This window comes from Phalacrocorax carbo, chromosome 16 (assembly GCF_963921805.1).
Source record: "Phalacrocorax carbo chromosome 16, bPhaCar2.1, whole genome shotgun sequence".
NCBI classification, from domain to species: Eukaryota; Metazoa; Chordata; class Aves; order Suliformes; family Phalacrocoracidae; genus Phalacrocorax; species Phalacrocorax carbo.
In genome coordinates, this window is record NC_087528.1 from 2,707,275 (window position 1) to 2,727,087 (window position 19,813).

General features: G+C 44.7%; 2 protein-coding genes across 10 annotated transcripts in view; one reads left to right on the plus strand and one right to left on the minus strand.

The window, feature by feature from the left end:
- Positions 1–8,900, minus strand: LOC104047928 (ankyrin repeat domain-containing protein 40). Its single transcript, XM_064467063.1, has 5 exons — positions 8,601–8,900; positions 5,624–5,772; positions 4,088–4,561; positions 2,239–2,420; positions 1–1,138 (listed from the first exon to the last, which is right to left on the minus strand). Exons 1-5 carry the CDS (start codon positions 8,777–8,779, stop codon positions 998–1,000), a joined length of 1,125 nt encoding a protein of 374 aa, XP_064323133.1. The 5' UTR covers positions 8,780–8,900; the 3' UTR covers positions 1–997.
- The window catches only part of LUC7L3 (LUC7 like 3 pre-mRNA splicing factor), a 22,170-nt gene continuing 10,938 nt past the window's right edge, over positions 8,582–19,813 (plus strand). For 5 of the 9 annotated variants that reach the window (XR_010375434.1, XM_064467057.1, XM_064467058.1 and 2 more), the window contains exons 1-4: positions 10,784–10,999; positions 17,685–17,751; positions 18,763–18,802; positions 19,035–19,179. Coding sequence is in view for 8 of the 9 variants with exons in the window: in XM_064467057.1 (XP_064323127.1) it covers positions 10,901–10,999; positions 17,685–17,751; positions 18,763–18,802; positions 19,035–19,179 (351 nt within the window). In the remaining variant the exon portion in view is untranslated. Of the gene's footprint in view, positions 8,596–10,783; positions 11,000–17,684; positions 17,752–18,762; positions 18,803–19,034; positions 19,180–19,813 lie in introns of those variants that run through there. The other 4 variants (XM_064467060.1, XM_064467056.1, XM_064467054.1 and 1 more) reach the window with 3 other exon arrangements.

The following is a 19,813-nucleotide window of genomic DNA, read 5'->3' on the forward strand; positions in this document are numbered from 1 at the left end:
GACTTTTCAATGTATTTATTCCAGAATTTCATAGCAAAGTAGTCTGAGTTTTAAGGAACAGAAAAAGTGATTTTTCAGGAAGAAGCGTAAATAAACACAAGTCACTGGAAAAAAAAGAAAATACATTGCATAGGAACGTCACGATCTACTATCAGCCCAGAAAACCCTGGGCATTTCACTAGTTTCTTTTAACACAGGCAACACTGAAGTTTCAAGATGCAATCTTTCTCAGGAATGTGGAGGTAAAAGGAAAATAAAATTACAGTTTTTGTGCTTTTAAAAGGGGAAATTAAAGCAGCATTGGAGATGGGTTTTCAATAGGGTAACAAAAATAGTATTTTAAACTGCACGTGTCAATACTAGATACTGACAGACAACGATGAAAGGGATTTTGGTTGAGAGCATATTTATGATTTGGATAAGGACTATCACTTTTTTGTTTTCAACCTGAGAAATAGGGTAAAGTGTAAACAGGGATTAAGAAACCACAGGTAATAAGTCACTTGATAGTATTTAAACTAGACATAGTTTTGTGCTTCTTCCAGATTTAAACCCTTCTGGTTTTTTTCCTTCTAAATAAGGTATGACTTAAAATACAGGACCTAAAAAGTGACCGTTAATGGGAATGGACTTAGTACAAATATTAAATGGGTTTCATGGCAGGTTCTTTAGCTTGAGTACCTCTGCTATTTTATAGCAAACCGGTGATTAGAACAGTTTAAGCCTTTCCCTGAGAGCTGCGAACTCTACGGTATTTCAAGATTTTTGTAAGAAGTGTTGCGTTAACAGATACTTCCTTTGCATTAGGCTATTTCGTATCAGACTCATTGCTCTTACATTAACTAGAGGCTGTAACTGTGCGTAACATCTTCAGTTTATTTTGAGGTTAACAAAATAGGTTATTTTTTTCCCCACATCGTTAGCCCTTATAAGACTGTATTTCAAACGTAATTTTAAAATGAGACATACAAATCTTTTTGGTTTAGTCTTTAAACAATTAATATGTCAGTTCTGATGCCTTCTTGTTATAACCACTCCGTTCAGAAAGTGTTGGGACTCTGAAAAGTAAGTTTTTGTCGCTTACTGTTAGAACAAGCTCCAGTTCTTGGAAATCCTGTAGCCTTGCAACATCTTTGTCCTTTAAATAAATACAATAAGTTGTTAGGTGATAAACCGTCTCTTCAGTTTTGCAAAGGTAAGTTAAAATAATAGGCTCATACTAACACGGTATGTATCGATCCATAAACATGACAGTTCTTTACACTGGAAAGCAGACGTCCAGTTGCATCTTAAATCTATTCTGGGATCCTATTCAGCTACTCAAGCCTATTTTTAGAAGGAATGCAATACTGACCGTGAGTGCGAGCGATTAGTGGAATTACACTTGTGACGAGCTACTGTGTCCCGCCCTCAGCGCCTCTTTTTTTCCCCCTTGGTAATTCTTAGCAGCTCGTGAATTGATTCGTGCCTCTACCCAAGAAGCAGCTTCCTCTAGAGCGGCCCACCAACACTGCCGTGGCGCTGGCTTAGGCGCGGTCCTCGGCGAGCAACGGAGCACACCCTCCCACAGGACAGCCTCGCGCTCCGATCCCCTCCGCAGCAGCGCTCTGCTGCTAAACAGCATTAAACAGAATTGGTTGTGTATCACCCCAAGGAGCAGTAAGTGTCCTGCAGTCCCACCCAGGGAGCCTGAGCTAATTAGAGCTGGAAATAAAACCAGCCCTTTCAACAACCTAAGCTGGCAAGTGACAGAATTGCTTATGTCTGTTTTTCTTTCACATCTTGACTAAGTCATCGTGTAGTCAGTGCAGATGCCGTACAGGGAAGTCTATTAATCCAGTACTGATCAGATTAGCTCCACAACTGATGCCAGCAATGCTCTAGAGCGATCTGAGTGTGAAAGAAAGCTCAGTGATGCATCAGTAACACAGGTCAGCAGGTCTGTTTTCTGCTTGCTGCAGAGGTAAGTAAGTGTCACCGAAGTGAAGAGGCAGTTGGCTTTGGACACCTGCCCAACAACCACCGAGTGCTGAAAACTGAAGTGAGGTTTTTGGTTTGGGGTTTTCTGGCTTGGTTTTCTTTTGGGGTGTGGGGGAGAGGTTTGTTTGGGTTTTGGGGGTTTGTTTTGGCTTTTTTTCATCCCAACATGGGCCTACGCAGGTGCCCAACAAATTACTCCTTTTTAATGGTAACCTAAAGATCTTTTTTTTAAGTTACTTCAAAATTTAGAGTTCTTACCTTTCTTAACATTGTGTTTGGTAATTTTCTGATCTTCTGTACGTGCTCAGGGTTAACACCCAGCTCACGGCAACTCACTTGGAGCAGCTCCTTATAGGTCAGTTCTTGTCTGTCCAGTTCAATTTCAATGAAGTCATTTTCTCTAAGATTAGGGTTTTGTATTCTAACTTTAAGCACCAGTTCTATTAGAAATAAAAAGGTACATTAACAGGCAGATGTATAACGGAATTGGAAAAGGTACCTCTACACTAACTTCCAAATCTATGTTCTGTTAACCTTGTCTGTATCATTTGTAACAATACAAGAACCCTCAGCACACAAACAACTGGACTTGTAAGACCACCGGTTTCGTTAGGTTGACTTTCATCAACCGATATAAAAAAAAATCATCACAAGTCTAATACGGCGGGTGTATCCGCATGTAGGAACCTCTGCGTGCATACTCCTCTTACTGGATTTAAACTAACTTAAAAGCAGAGGATGATACAGGTTATCAATTTCCTTGGCAATCCAAGATTGCTTTTATTGCTTTTTAATTCTTTTGGTCATCAGGTACTACGATTCAACTGGATTATTTTAACTTCTTGCTAATTCATGGCACCAGAACAGCTTTTATTTCAAGAATGGTGGGTTCAACAAGGCCAAGTGCAAGGTCCTGCACCTGGGTCAGGGCAGCCCCCCCAGTATCAGCACAGGCTGGGGGATGGGGGGATGGAGAACAGCCCTGCGGAGAGGGACTTTGGGGTGCCGGGGGGTGAAAAGCTGGACATGAGCCGGCCATGGGCACTCACAGCCCAGCAGCCAACCGTGCCCCGGGCTGCATCCCCAGCAGCGTGGGCAGCAGGGCGAGGGAGGGGGTGCTGCCCCTCTGCCCCGCTCTGTGAGACCCCCCTGCAGCGCCGCCTCCAGCTCGGGGCTCCTCAGCACGGGAGAGACACGGGGCTGTTGGAGCGGGGCCAGAGGGGGCACAGAAATGCTCCGGGGGCTGGAGCCCCTCTGCTGCGAGGCCGGGCTGGGAGAGCTGGGGTTGTGCAGCCTGGGGAAGGGAAGGCTGCAGGGAGACCTTATTGTGGCCTTCCAGTGCTTAAAGGGAGGATGGGGACAGACGCTTTAATAGGGCCTGTTGCAATAAGGGAAGGGGTAAGGGTTTTAAACTAAAAGAGGGTGGATTTAGGCTAGACAGAAGGAAGAAATTGTTTATGAGGCTGGTGAAAGCCTGGCCCAGGTTGCCCAGAGAGGTGGTCGATGCGCCATCCCTGGAAACACTCAAGGCCAGGCTGGACGGGGCTCTGAGCGACCTGATCTGGTTGAAGATGTCCCTGCGCATTGCGGGGGTTGGACTGGATGGGCTCTAAAGGTCCCTTCGAGCCCAAACCGATCTATGATTCTAATGCAATTCTGAACTGAAGCGGAAACGCCAGCCTTCCCTCTTTGGGCAGGCAATATTTACCTGCTGAAGTGGCAGATCATGTAATAGTTCACCTCAGACTCGGGTCTGCAGCTGGAGCCATGGGAGGTTCTCCCTTGAGCTCACTGGCTGTGTACTCACGTTCTCTATTTGAAACCTGGAGTATGCTCTTTAGAGAATTAGATTACCCTGGTGTCTGCATGCTTTTATAGCATTTGAAGCAAATAGCAAATGTTTTCATCAGTATTTCAATACCGGTTCCAGCAGAAACAGGCTATCTGCCTCTTTAATTCCCCTCAAATGTTTCCTGAATGCCTAAGCACGGCAACCTGAAAGTCTCTAGAAGCGCTGTGAATACGTGTAACCCTCCTTAGTCTATTTTTTCACTGTCCAAGACGACAGAAGCTCTAAGACAAAGCAAGAAGAGACTTTTACTGTTACCTTGCATATTAAGCGGAAAAGCTCCCGTGAAGAAAACCGGCTGAAACGCTGGCACAGGCCCCGCGCAGGAGCCGTTCTCCTGCTGAGGTACGGACTGGTGTGATCCAGCTGGCGAAGGGGGACTTCTGCTCCAAGGCACGGCTCCCTGGTACACGGGGCCTTTCTGAAGGACGGGGTTTGGATGTGGCGGTGCGGCACACCCTCTGGGCAGTGACGGCACGCCTCCGCTCCCAGCCGCCTGGGGAGCAGCAGTCCCGTGCTGCAGCGGTGCACGTGTGCGAGTCTCCACATCGGGTAAGGAAGACGAGTCGGTATCTTGCGATTCTACGTGTGAGATGCTCCCGTTCACGGAGGGATCTGGAATACTGCTACTCATGGTGTTATAAACGTAAGGGAAAGGGGGGTTAGCCAGGTAATTAGGGATGATTGGCAGATCTGAATCTTTCTTTAAGTCTGGGAGTTCATCATCTTCCACTGTAAAACAAACAAAACAACATTCTCCGAGACTGATTTGAGGAGAAAAAAGCATTGCTATTGCACTGCGGGGTAGCTTCCACCCCCCCCTTTTTTTTTTTTTTAATGGGGAGGGAGTGGAGTGTTAAAAGCATCACAGCATAAAAGATGAATCAAAAAGCACAACGCCTTTTTTTCTACAGTAGCCAGAACCGTGCTCAGGTGTTGCAAATCAGCAAACACAAAAGCAGAGTCTGATCCCAGTAATTCTGGGGGTGCTATTTCCTTCTAAACACCGACTGCTTTTGGTTTGCTTTGGGTTGGTGTAATCCGAAGGCAGCACGTTGTAACGTGCTCTCTGGTGGTATAATGCTATCGTCTTCATAATGTATAAGGCAATGAAAAACAAAGGGTGAGACGTTGTTCGATATTAAGGCAGGGGATAAAGGGAGAAGAACATGCAGTACTGGGAGAGCTGAAACATTACCAATTCAACAGCTGGGAGACAATGACGAAAACAAAAACAGGCAAGGGAACACAAAGGGGAGGAAAGAGGTTGTTAATCGACCACATTTCACATTACTTATCGCCTCTAGCAGCAAAGCCTACCCCGCTCCAACAGTTACAAAACACGGTAAAAGTGCTCTACCGCTGCCCTTTGACGAGCTGGGCTGGTAACTTTCGATTTATTCAACAGCAGCTAAGCTCCACAGAACGTCAGGAGAATTAGGTGCTGCTTGTACAAGAGCTTCACACACATTTGAGAGCTTTTCTCCTGTTGCTCTTTAGAAAATAGGAAGCTGCACCTACCTGCCACTGGTTTATCACGGCATTTCTCAAAATGCATTTTTCTAATTTTTCAGTATTTAGAAAAAAGTTTGGCCAGCTGAGTACAGCATTTGTTGGTAATCCTCTTTCCTTAAACTTCGGTTTCTCACCAAGTAACCACTCCAGAAATCAAGTCTCGCAGTTATTCCTAAAACCCAAACGCAGTATCTTCACATGCAAAATTGGAACATACGTGCTTTAAACAGCCTTTTACTACAGTCTTTGACGCTCGTATCGCATAGCCTATAGATTTACCTCCCAACATCTTCCTTATCTCCCTCTTTGACGTTAACTGGGCCGGCCTTTCTCCCTTCTTGGTGAGGATCTCCGTGTCGGCGCCGGCGTGCAGCAGGTAAGCCACCACTGGAGCATGGTTCCGTTTACATGCCCAGTGCAAACAAGTCCTGCACAGGGAAAACGTTAACACTGTTTGAAATCCTGAATTCCGGCAGATTAATTTCCACTCGCTCTTGCCGCCTATGAGAAGAACAAGACCTAATGCACGTCTAACATAAAAAAGGTTTTAATTGCAGTCTTCCTTGGCAATTTACACCGGGTTCGGAGCCTGCAGTGACACCTGCCGATGCAGTTTTCCCTTGCTCTAATGCTCCTGATACCAAGTTACCATAGCGCTATTTTTAAAGTTCAAGATCTCTTCAATTTGTCATTTATTAGGCTACTAGCTTTTCTGGAAAAATAAATATTAAAAGAAGCCTCGTGTATGCTATCTTGGTCTTTGAAAGAGAAAGTTGTACTTAAAATACTTGAGTGTATGTAAGTGTGCTCATAGGATGCTATTTTTACTGTTTAATTAATGCTGTCAGCACAATGACTTGCACTTTTTGGAAAGTAAATGATGTTTAAAATATCGTAAGCGCAGTTCTTTGCCCAGCTGCTATCTGCTGCACCAGCAATTCCCAAGCTTTCATCTGCAGACAACAAGTTTTCCGCGACCTGTAACTGATGCACAGAACTAATTGCTTTTCTAGGGTTTTTTTAAACTATTATTTTCAGTTGCTGACTTAGAGAGACATAGGAAAAAAACATCCTAAAAGCTACTGAGCTTATTTAGTGCTTAGTATTAGGGAATTAGTCGACCCCCACATTATAACTTGCCTTGCCTTTCTTCCCTATTCTGGGGAGAGAGAGAGAACATCTAGTGATGCTTGACCTTTCCCCAGCTTTTTATCTTTTAATTCACTAGCTCCAGCTGAAGGAAGCTGTTTGGAAAAATGAACACACTTAACCCTTCTCCAGATTGTTGCTTGCTTTTTTTTTTTTTTAAAGAATTAAATAAACTAAAGCAGGGAAAATAACAAACTTAGGGAAAAAGTTTCAGCTGAAAGTTTAGCTCCAAAAAGCTTTTTCTACCCTTCTTTTTTTGAGACACACAGTCATTGGACTGCAAAATTTTATCCTAAACAAAATTCTGCTCTTTTAAGTTTGCTTGCATAGAAGGATGTAAGGGAGAAGAGAGAGGGATACAAACCAGATAAAACCAAGACGACAAGGTGACTTGCAAAAACTTGTTCACCGTTACATGTTTTGACTTAATAGACCTGTCTTACCGAAACAAAAGGCTCAGTTCTACTCTTTCTTCTTCCTAATGTATTTGGATGGCAGAAAGCATGAGGTAATGAGACTAGTCGCTGCAGCAAGAGGTTATGTAGAATTAGATCGAACTGAAGAGACATGAGGTTAGTGTACGTATGCGTATTGTTTTTCTTCATAGACTGTCCTAGGCGGGGCAGCACAATCCGTGTTTCAGAGGCGATACTGCTAGCGCTATTGTAAAATCCTGTGTTTTGTCTGCAAGGTTGGGCTGTGCGTTCCAGCTAAAAAGTGCCATTTTTAAATGGGGTAAAAGAACCTTGTCAGCAGAAAGTATTGCTGAATTTTTAACACCAAAGACCCCACCGAATCGGAGACCACCTCCGTGAAGCTCAGACCATGTTTGTTTACTTTTTCCGTGCAGCGTTTTCTGGACTGTTCATAAATATCTCCTTGTGAAAGGAGTGTGAGTAGCCTGCGTGAATTCAGGAGGAGTGAACTGCCAAGTCATGAACTAGTTTGGACCGAAGTGGTGGGGAAAAAGCGCAGGCGGAAGGGCTGGGTTTGCTTTGAGTGCGAAATCTGCGGGTTGAGTTTGTAGAGGAGGTAGGTAAGCCTCAAAAGCGTTGGCCTCGTTTTGGGATCCGTCCTGACCATTTCATGTGGCCTCACGCGGAGAGGTACCATCAAAATGTAAGTGCTCGGCACCTCTTGGCACTGGATGTACTGAGAAGCTCACTGGAGAAATTTAATTTCTACAAGCAAATTTAAATAACAGTGAAGATCCATGTATTGCCGTAGTTAAAAATGACCAGGTTGTTATTTTTTAAAATAATTATATTTTATGACTGATTTCTTTACCAGTGCCAGTTTTTAGATACAAACTCATTTTGATGACAAGCAGCTGTTGATCTTACCAAGATCATTCAATGTTTTATGAATCAGTTACCTTAAATTTTCACACGTTCTGATTTTAATCACCACAATTTGACCCTCAAGTTGCAGGTGTCCCACGCTTCCCAAAAATCACTGATCGAACTTTCATCTTTAGACGTCTAGCTCCTTTCCTAATTTTATTCTTCCTATTTTTAAACACAACTTCAAGCACGACAGCACAGGACGTACGGTAAAACGCCAGGTAAATCCTGCTTCAGGTAAGGTTTTTCTGCGTGCGTATTCGTGTACTGAGTCGCACTCGTACAAGCGTCAGCGACAGAAAAGCCTCAGCTCTGGTGTCATCGGGCGGTACCTGGATGAGATGTCACCTCCAGGTCACGCTGCGGCGGCGGGCGCCTCTCCTTGCAGGGGAAAGTGATTTTCAAACCGGATTTGGGAGCTAAGGGGCTGCCTCCGGCCCGGCCCGCCAGCGTGCCCTTCCAAGCAAATAAAGCAATATAAAGTAAGCGCACAGCGACCTGGAGAAGCAGCAAACGCCACAGAGGCCAAGCAGGAGCGGGCACGGCGATGCGTGTCCGCAGCGGCGGGTGGCCGCTGCACCCCCGGTTCTCCCTCTCTGGACCAGAGACAGCCACGCGAAGCAGCATTTGGCAGCGCATCGACCTTTTAATTTCGTTCTCAATTCGAAACGATTAGTGTTTCACGTGAAAGGGGGAAGCCGCGGGTGCGGCGGCTCTGGAAAACCCGAGGAGCAACCCCTGCCGCGGCGGCGGCGGAGCCTTACCAGCCGTTGACTTCGTTCTGGGAGTTGAGGCTGACCCCCAGCTCCACCAGCCGCCGCACCTCCTCCGCGTCCCCCAGCGCCGCCGCCTCCCGCAGCCGCTCCTGCCGCTCCCGCTCGGCGGCCGGACCCGCCATCTCGCCGCGGCCCCCGCCCGCCTCCAGGCCGGGCCGAGCTCTCATCTCCACCCCCCCCGCCCCCCAGCGCCAGCCGGCCCCGGGGCGCGGCGGCGAACGGCGGACGCGGGGCGGCCCGAGCGCGGCGCCCCCGGTGCTCCCCCGCAGCCGTCCGGGCCGCGCTCCGCTGGGGGACTCTATTACCGGTGACAACCCCGACCCCACACATCGAGTTCCGGCTCGCAGCCGTGCCGGCGAGCCACGGGGTCGTGCCGGCCACACGCGGGTACGTGGCACCCCTGAAGGCGCTGGGACCTTATTTAATATACATATAACTGCATAATACACAGTGCCTCCTGCCCTGTTGGTTGTTCTCGCAAGCTCCGGGGTCAGGCGGTCGTCCTCTCTGGGAAATTCTCACCATCTTTGCCCAAAATCCATTAATGCCTCAAAGAAAAATAATTTTTAAAAAATCAACGTCTGCCTGCAAATCAACTGGAAAGATTACTGGTAATTCCCGTAAGTCGCATTACTTCCTTTGAAAAGCTGGTATTGTTCTTTGCGGATTTGTCCTAAACCAAGTTATGCGTGAGAGAAGCACTGGTAAAAAATTCACAACTATAAAAGGTCAAAATAATAGTTTCAAACTCCAGCCACACTCCTAGGCATTCCTATTCCAGCCCGCTCTGTGCCGGCATGCCGGGGAACCGCGCAGCAGCGAGGCTCCGACGTACCCGTTTGCTTTCCTGATGCGCCTGGACCAACATAAGGCAGCTGAAGCACAGCCCAGTTCTGCCCCCGTTTCCTAAAGCAAACACCCGCCTCCCATCCCGCCCCCAAACCCCAGGCTGTCGGATATTCAGACTGAAAATTCACACAGGTTGTGTGGCGCTGATTTCAGTTACACTCTTCCAACAGTTCCAGTGGGTTGTTAAATCACTACAAAATTGCAAAGCTTGAAAGCGCTTGGCGGTGCCTTCCAGCGCTGCGTAACGGCGGCGTTCCGGGGAGATTTCCCACAGGAAACCCCGCAGGTAACGCTGGCGTTCGCATGAAGCCCTCGGGGATTCTGAGCAAGGCCACCGGGAACCCTGTGGCTTTTACAGGATCAGCATGAACACAGACTTGAAGCTCTTAAAAAATATATATAATTAAAGATTTAAAGTAATTCCATGCACTGAGGATGTTCAAAATGATTTTGAGAAACTGGGAAATAGTTGAAAATCAGTATGTGAAAGTAAAGATGAGGTATGTATTGGTACCAATACGATATATAATACGATTGGTATGATATGATAACAAAAAGTACCAATACGAGGTACATATTGATACCAATATTCACATATTGGTATGTGAAAGCAAAGATGAGGTATAAAGCCACGTCTAGAAAGGAAAAAAAAGCCCAACACAATGGGCAGAACCTCATTCCAAGATCCATCACTAAGGTTAGGTCTGAGGGAAGTTAGCTCTAACCCTCAGGTTTGATCTGATGGAATTTTTTCCCTGCAACGTGTGGGTAGAATTCCTGAGGGAACCCCCACTGCTGGAGGCGCTCTGGGGAGCACCAACCGGGCTCCAGGGATGCTCTTGGGGCCTTTGCCCTGCCGGGGAGCAGAGGGGACCGTGATAACCCCCGAGCTGCCGCCCAGGCCTGCGTCCTCCGCCATGAACAGCACCACGAGGCCTCCCACCCCAGCACCGAGCGCCGGGGCCGTGACGCCCTGCCGGGCAGGACACCGGCCTGCGCTGCACCCGGCGGCCCCTCGCGGCCACCCACGCACCGGTGCGGTGTTTCTCTGTGGTGTCATTTCCCGGTGGCGGTGCCTCCTTGGCACCTCCTCGCCCCCCGGGCCCCTCACAGCTGCCGTGCGGGCGACGACACCCCCCCAAGGCCGGGTCGCGGGAAGGGGTCCGGCCGCGCCCCAGGTTTTTTCCCGCTGCCATCGCGAACCGGGAGCCGTCCCGGCACCGCCGCGGGTGGGCGAGGGGCGAGGCGAGGCCGCCGTCCCGCGCTCCGCCAGGCCCCAGAGGCGGTTGAGGCGCCGCGCGGTGCATTGTGGGCAGGGCGAGGAGCCGCGCCGCCATTTTGTCTCTGTCAGTCTCGGCGGCGGCGGCGCGGTCGGTCGGGGAGGAGAGGCGGCGGCGGAGCCGGTGTTTGGCGAGGGGGGATTCGGCTAGGAGGAGACGATGATATCGGCCGCCCAGCTCCTAGATGAGCTTATGGGCCGGGATAGAAACCTGGCCCCAGATGAGAAGCGCAGCAACGTGCGGTGGGACCATGAGAGCGTGAGTGAAGCGGAGCCGCCTCTTCCTCCACCCCGTTCCCCTCTCAGGGCCGGGGTTTTGCCGTGGCGGCACGGACCTACGGCTTCTCCCGGCTTGGGGGCGGCAGCGGGGGTGGCGGGAAGGGGCGAGGGCCTGGCGGGGGCTCCCCGGGTCTGGCGGGGGCGCGGGTTGGGCCCGTGGTGCGGAGCCCGCGGGGCTCCTGCATGGCGGCGGGGCGGGCTGGGCCCGGGCCGTTGCGCGGGAACCGCGGTGAGCCTTAAAACGAGGAGGAGGAAGCGAGCGGCCGGGAGGGAGGGGGATCCCGCCATAGCAAGGCTGTGCGGGAGGGCTGGCGCTGTTGTTTGGGCTGCCGGGAGGAGAGAGGCCTTGTGTTTGGGTGGCGGCGTGCGGCGGAGAGGTCGTGGTTGCCGTGGCGTGTTCTCCGCGGAGCGTCGGTGGACGGGAGCAGGGGCTTGGCTGAGATCCCCCGTGGGGAAGAATAAAAATAATGTGGGGGGTGGGGGTGGCGACTGTGGAATTTTGCTTTTCTGAGTAGAGGCTTGCACGAAGGGAGATGAGACGGATGTTAGTTCTGAAGATGAGTATCTCTGGATATCTTCCTGAGTGTGGTATTGGGGAAGGAAGCAGAGGGGTGTGCAGCGGTATGCATACTGACTTAACTGGTTGTAGCACAAGGAGGAACCCTAAGACTTCTGAAACAGAGGATTTTTGCTAAGAAAGCTTGATTTCTTGTGTACTTTCTCAGTCAAAGGAATTCTGTAGCGCCTGGGGAGGGTAACCTAAACAGTGCTATTGTTTAGTAGTACTTCTGTGTTCTTTGTTAATGTGGTGATGGGCCACCCACCACCCCACTTGGTGCCACACATATTTAATGAAGAAATCATAAATTTTCTGCAATAAATAGCTCAAACAAGACTTAACGTTATTATTATTACTGATACTACGATCATTATTATTACTATTAATAATAATTTGGAGTGGGGTTTCTCCCCAGGTATGGTTGAGCTGTAATGAGTGATGACTTTTAGTGACATCCATCACACTCGTATTGTAAGTTATTTCACAGAAAATCAATGGTAGTTACAAAGTTCCTATAGCTGCTGCTTTGGGAGAGGTGAACGCTCTGCTGAAATACTTCCCTCCCTCTCCCCCCGTTCATGATACCTTTTTGAGTTATGGTATATGTTGAAGTGTCACAGTTATAACAGTTTATTACCTGTGTGATAAGAATTTCTGTGGTTTGAGCTGCAAAAAGCGTTTAGCTCCTCCCCTCTTTAGCATTTTCTTGGGATGTTGTTAAATTGGGAGGAGGGAGAAATGCTTGCTTTTGGCTGTTCTAAATTGCATCTTAATCACAGAGGTTGGAATTTCATGTTTTCAAACAAGAGTTATGTTATTTTAAAGGTGGCTAATACATGTTTTAATTTGTCTTGGAATGCATGAGATAAGGCAAGACAGATATGTGTCCTTAGATTATGCAAGTGCAAGGAACTACATGGGTAAGCTGTGCACATTGTGAGGAAACTGAGTGCAGGAAGTTTTCATGCCTTTTTTTAAGGTCTTTCTAGACTTCTCTTCTTAACGAAATATCATCATTCAGTTAGGTGTTCAGTTACCTGTTTTCTTTGGATACTGAACTCAAGAAGGAGTTATTCAGCTTTGGAAATACGAAGTAAATAGCTTGAGCTATGTTGGTCCAGACAGACTAGATAGGGGGTTGTTTGGGTTTATTTCCTACAGTGAGAAAGACTACTTTTTCTTGGGATTTTGTTTTGCCTCGTTCTGTTTAATCGAGTTCAGGTGACTTTCTTGATCTTCAGATGGGTAAAGCTTCCAATTTTAGGCTGAAGAGATGGACTGTAACCATAGGAATCTCTAAGCTGTTGTTCGGTTTTGTTGTTTCAGAAGCAGGGTCTTGTCTCTTCTTCCTGGTCCTCCTTTGACAATTTAGAAAGTGGAGAGCTGTCCTGTGTCTGAGGCCAGCGGGAAGTTCACAGGCTTAGGGTTGAGCGTTCAGTCTTGCAGGAGCTGCTGCTGTTTGCTCTGCCCCTGCTTTTATTTATGAAGTTTATAGGGCCATAATTAAATGCAGCCTCTCTGAAAGGAATGTATTCCTAGATTCCTGTAGTCAACTGACGTGTGTTTCAGTTTGACTTCTGCATCACCTAAAGATTACATTTACAGTGCTGACATGTTTTAAAGGACGGGAAATGCAGATAAGGTTCAAATAGTGACATTAATTCATCTCCTTGATTGCTGTTTTGCTTTCCAGATGAAATACATATGCTAATGACATCTCTTGTAAAATTAGCCGTATATCAACATGTAGTACCCATACCAAAGGTTAGGGGTTTGTCACACTTCATCAGTTTCAGATGTGGAAAGTTATCAAAACATGTTCATCTCTATTTTCTTTATCATTGGTAAATTGCACTTAGGTGGGTATCAAAAACTGTATGGAAGGTGCGATGAAATACGAGATAGGAGTAGGTTGTTTTGAAGGTGTAAAAGCAGAGTGTGCAATAGCTGAGCATGTATTTGCAGTTCTAATGAAACATGTTGACCATGTATTGTAAAGCCTTTTGTAGAGCTTAAGTTCTTACTGCAACAACTTACTTTGACATGATTAAAGCCTTTAATCTTAAAAAAATTGAAATCCCAGTTGCAGTATATTTCAGTATTGCAGCATGTCCTTAGATGATCAATTCTGGTTTTGGCATAAAGGCTTTCTGTTTCTGTGCAGGAGGAAATTATTAATGTCATATATTTTCTTCTTACTGTCATATCTGTAGACAAAGTATATTTCTGGAACAGTAACTTTATTGATTCATGCATTCTTGCTTTAATGTGCCACCTATACAAAAGAAGTTCATCTGGAAACAGCGATTGCATAACAGTTCTGAGGCTTTTCTGTAGCACAAGAAAGCCCAGCATTGACTACCCCTGCTTCGTATAAGGCTTGGAGGTTCTGATGATGGTTCTTTCAAGGTAAATTCAGAATTTTCAGAAAGTGGGGAGATGTGGAGAGCTGTTATGGACAAATGACTGTGAGCATGTATTTCTGATAGGAATGCAGTTTCTCAAAATGTAGGTTCTGTATTTAAGTTAGGATTTGATGGTATTGCCTATTTATGATGTATTCCACTTTTTAATGCCAAATTGGTTTGCATCTAGATAGAATCTCAGAACTTAATCCTCCAGGGGGTGAGGTGTGGAGGACTTAAGTGTTACTTGTTTTGGAAGAATGTTAGTAATTGAAGGTTATTTCAAAGAGTGGTGTTTGGGAGGAGGGCTTATGTTTGTTTGGTCTTGGGTGGGTGGGCATTGCTCGTAAAATGCCTGATGCCGGTGAACTTTAATGGTTTCAAAGAACTCATCTATACAAAGGAATTTTCAAGTTTTTGGTGTGTAAGCCACAATCTGCTGGATTTTATCTTCAGCCTTTTTAGTAGGAATTGTCTGCCTAAAGGAATTTGTCTACATAATTGTTTATTACAGTTATACTGTTACCTGTCTATCAGTAATTAATTTCTTGCAGAAGAGGAATGTGTTAATGTAGAAGTATTAATGATACAGAACTGTCAATAGTTTCTTTATTCAGGAAAGCTTTGAACTGGCTCAAATTCTGGAAGACCTAGGCATTCTTGCTGTCAGCATAGTCAAATTTGGGGTGAAGGATACTACTGTCCCACTTCCAAGTGAATTTGAGATGAAGAAGTGAAAAGTTCCGAGTGTCCACCTGTTTTTGTTCTAGTGTCTTGTCAAAATGTGAGACCTAATGGCTTTGAGACACAAGCTATGGCAAATCCTGCTGCAGTAGTTTGACAGTAACATTTCTCTCTGTTCCACCTTCTTGGTAGCAGAGCCATCAGAATAATTTGGCAAAAAGGAGTAAGTGCTTGTTGCCTGCATGGGTAAATATCTGTACTGAATTGCCTGTTGCTATTTCTGCAAACGCGGAATGTATTTCCATATTACTTCTGACTTGTGCTAAGTGCAGCACTCTGATAAGCCATGGGTGAGTAGTGCCATTTGAAGCATATCACCTCTGTTTCAGCCCTTTAATGGCTGTGGGATGCTTCAGCCATTTCTTGGCCCTTTCTGTTCTTGCTCATCATTGAGTACTTAAGACGGATTGTACGTGCAGCTGATGGGCACCTACAGCTTGTGAAGGCACATGTAGTACACCATGAAGCTAAGCCAGAACGATACCTTTCAAGATAGTGGCAAATTCTCTCAAGTAATGTTTTTCTGTTGAAGTGAAATCAGTTGAAGAGCATAAAGAAATAGGTACGAGGGAGGGAGAAAATTGCTGCAGACACACTAGTCTGAACCACTCTTAAGTATTTGTCTGCAGGCTGCCTCTTAGGAGAGCATGTCAAGGAATTCACTAGGTACTACAGCATCCAGAGCTCGTTAGGAGAAAATTACTGCAACTTTTCAGTGTGTGTGGTTTTAGTTGTTAGGGTTTTTTCTAATATATAAATAATTAATACAGCATGTGACACATGTATAAGGTGTGCATTTTAGTATTGGTCACTACAGTTCTTGTCTGTAACCGTCAGCTCATAAAAGTAGGCTTTTCCTAGCAATGATGCTTCATAAAATAATTGTAATTATTTCTGGTGTTGTGTTTTTGGTTTGTTTCGTTTCCTTCATCATACTTCTGCCTCTGATTGCCTTTGCTGTTTTTGTTGCTACTTATTTCAAAACTGTTACAAGCCAGTTTGCATAATTTTTGACCATATAAAAGGTGTTCTACAGCTCGTTGTTTACAGCATAATATGGTCAGACTGTTGTTATTGTGTCTTCTATGTCTTAGGAAACTCTCTAATCCATCCCAGAACGTTTTTGAGGAAGTGCCTTTTCACGGACCCTAATACTTGGATGTGAGGATGAGAAAATGGAGGAGAAAGAATGTAGAGAGAAATTATATTTCTATTGACTAGTAGAGGAGTTCATCCCAAAACTGCTCCCCTGAAACAAACTTGATAATAAAACAAGGGTCATTGCAGCTTTCAGAGGAGAGAGCAGATTCTGAAAACAGATTTTGTCCAGGAACATTCTCCTTGCTTCCTGAGAAGAAAAAATTTGTGATGTTGTGTGTTGTTTTCTTAACTGTTCTTGATAAATTGCTTCAGATAGGTCCCACAGTGCTGTAGCTGCAGGATCATGGGAGAAGTATTCAAATTATATAATAAATGAGATTGTTTTGTTTTTGTTGTGTCCATGGTTTGTTAGTAGAGAGCTTGATTGTTTTTCTGTGTAATCTGTAAAGCAGTCAGTCCAGTTTTAGCTTCCATGTTCTGATTTGCAGTCTGGCAGTTAGCATGGAAAAATAAATCAGACTGATCTAATTTGATCAACTGGTGTCACAGGCATTTCAGTGAGATGTTGGTGTGGGGTAGGCTTTGGGTCTTTCTCTTCACCCCTGTTTGTTAAAATACTTCAGAATGTATTTTAAGAAATAATGTGTTGCAAATCTTTGTCCACAGTATATGTGAGACTATTCGAACTAGGTTGTCATATGCAGTAGCAGTTACTAGATTTGCCAAATATTAGAAACTGGTGTAACAGAAAAGAGGTATTAGAAGAATGTCCAGGCTAGTTTTGGATTGACAGTTAATGGCAATCACATCTAGCAGAAGGCTCTGTTGAAGAATTAATTATTTAAGATTGCTTATGAAGTTAGGGGTGAAAGTATTTCTGATTTTATCTTTCTGACTGTTCTGATGGATAGACAGGAGATCTTTCTGTGTATGAACTCAAGACTTGACCAACTTGGCTAGCTAAGCCCATGCTCATGGGTGAGGGTAAATAATCTTTTTAACAAAAGCTGGTTTTATCCCATCATATGTTAAGTATTTACTGGCTAGGCTACCAGGCTGGGTTTTTTCCTAACTTCCTAGTGGTATTTTTCTGTTACCAAAAAGAATCTGACTTGCTAATGTAAAAACAGGCTATGTAGAAACAAAACAAACCCCTTTTTAGTTGGCAGAAAACCAGGTTAAAATGAACGTCCTCTGTGTCTGCCTTAAGAGGATAGAGTGTCTCTTTGCATATCATTCTTAAAGTAGGGATTTTTAAAAGCGTTGGAGTGGGGAAGCCTTTGGATAGTTATGGTGTGTGTTCTTCAGGCTTTTCATTGACATCAGAACCCTTGAGGCAGTACCTGACATTTGGATGCTGATGGCTCCAGTTCTTCAAGGCAGTAGCACTGAAGAAATGGAGGCTGAACACAAAATTGTCGTAGGCAAGCTAAGAGGAACTTGCTTTCATGCTTCCATGGCAGACGTTCTCACACCTTGTGGGTTTTCACAGTTAAGGAATTTCACAGTAACTTTTTAAATAGTCCAATCTGATTTATTTCCTTTGGAAGTATCAAATACTGTATTGTATTTACAAATAGATGACACTTTCCTGTAATCTTAAAGACTCAGCAATAAAATTAAGAAATACCATTATTGCAATAGAAAGTAAGGCTTTTGGTGTTTGGCATTAAGGTGCACCATGTAGCACTTACTGCTTCCAAGTGATGCAAAGATAGAGGGTGTACCTGTGTAAAAGTTTTGCAGTGTACAAAGGGGATTTTTACACTCTATTTTAGAACATAGAAGTGATTACCTAAGACTGCGAATTCATGAGTAAAGAGAGTGATGCCTGTTTCTTTCTTCTCTTCTGTCAGGTTTGTAAATACTACCTTTGCGGCTTTTGCCCAGCTGAATTATTTACAAATACCCGTTCTGATTTAGGTAAGTCTATAAGCCTTATAATTTTTATTGACTTAAATGTATTTACAACCGAACTTTGCAAGCAAACTACATTTTTATTGTTTAATGCTCTGTCAAAACACTTTGAAAATAGGGTTTCTTATTTTTAAAGCCTTGCCAATGATATAGTAGGTTAAGAACAATATTTATTTCAGATCCTACTTCCTCTAAGTGAAAAAACTTTTTTCTTACAGTGTAAGCTGAATTAGTGGGTATGCGGGGGGCTTCTCCTCCTGACGTGCAGACATCTGGTTTGGTTTATTCTACCTGGGCATAGTTTTAACTTATTTTTGTGTGAGCATACATTTTTGAGCTTCTTTGTATTAGAGACTTCTTTTCTATAATAGTTATTCCTGAAGGCCATCTCTAAATTACTGGTGGCTTTCAAGCAATGGTGTGCGGACAACGTGTAGTTTGGAGACGGTAACTAGGAAAAATAGGCTTCTTGTCTTAGTGTTAATTTCCAGGTCCATTCAAGAGTTTGATAGGCTGGGGAAGGTGGGGAATTTTAACTTGACTACCTTCAAGAACTCAGGCCACATGCCTCCTAATCTTAATTTTACCCTGAAGGGCAGCATTTTAATTAGCCAGTTCTTTATTACAAAGACCACTGTGTGGAGCTCAGAAGGTGCTTGGTTAAACTACCCTTCATATGTGGTTTGATTATTTTTTTTTTTTTTTTTAAGGCCCAGGTGTTAAGGTGGTATTTTGTTTGTGTCATTTTACCAATACAGAACTTGATCGGGAAATTCTGTTTTATATGAAAACTTCAAGTCATTCAGAGTCTCCTTTGGTTTTACAGTTATTAAACCGTATTGGCATTCTTTTTCTTTAATGTGTTTCAAACTCCAAACAAAGGAAGCAGAAAGACAGGCATAAAAGTCCCTGGGAAGTGTTTATAGTTCTGTTCTATCATGGTGCACAAACAAATGCTGATAGTGTGTGTATACAGCATTCAAGAACGCAAGCTTAAACTTTGTGTGGTCTTTTTAGGTCCTTGTGAAAAAATTCATGATGAAAATCTACGTAAACAGTAAGTGTTTTGGTTGATACATTAATGCAAATAGTGTTTCTAGTATGCTTGAAATGTCCTAAAAGCAATCCAACCCTGCAAAGCTAATTGCTTTTTGATTTATGTAAACATTTATTTAAATGCATAATATTCTCTTACCTTGAGCAAGAATTTATAACATTGTAGGTTTCGTTATTTATTTTTCATACGTTATGGAGTGACATGTGCTTTCGTTTTTTAAATACTTTACCAGGTATGAGAAGAGCTCTCGTTTTATGAAAGTGGGATACGAAAGGGACTTTTTACGCTATTTGCAAAGCTTACTTGCAGAGGTAGAACGTAGAATTCGAAGAGGCCATGCTCGTTTGGCACTGTCACAGAATCAACAGTCTTCGGGGGTGAGTCTGGAAGAATCAATGAGGGAATTTTTCCTCTAGATAGCGTCTTCATGTTCTCTGTACTTTGCCTCTTCAGGTGAAATATAGTGTTTTCCAGATGATTCCCATTAAAGAAGTCTCTTAATCTGTTAGCCAGCAGATTGCATCTAGCGCTGACAGACAAGTCAAGTGGCTTGACAGTCAGCAAGAGTCCCTCTCTGTTCTCCCTGTCTCTGTTTCCCAGAATCAGTATCTGTTGTTTGCCCTGGAATGTTAATCCTGTGAAGTGTTGTCTTTACCCTGTTAACCTCAGTTTACCTTCTCTCCCTTAGCTGCATATCCTTCCCTCAGCTAGTAAGCTGTATCACAGTGATACTACTGAAGTAGGCGAGTACTGGGTTTTGCAGCAGCTCATGGAGATAAATCCCCCTGTCAGCTGCCATCCTTAGGCAGTAGCCTCTTTCTGCTCTAGCACCACCATCTTAAGGCAATGATGGAGTCACGGATGTGTGAGAAAGAAATACTTATGTGCAACTTCTGTCAGTCCCAAGCTGCATACTAGACAGCTGTTGATGAAGAGCTTAAACTGCCTGGGAGAAAAATTTTACATGTTTACTCCACATGTTTTTTCTTGTCCCCTGATTGATTTGGAGCA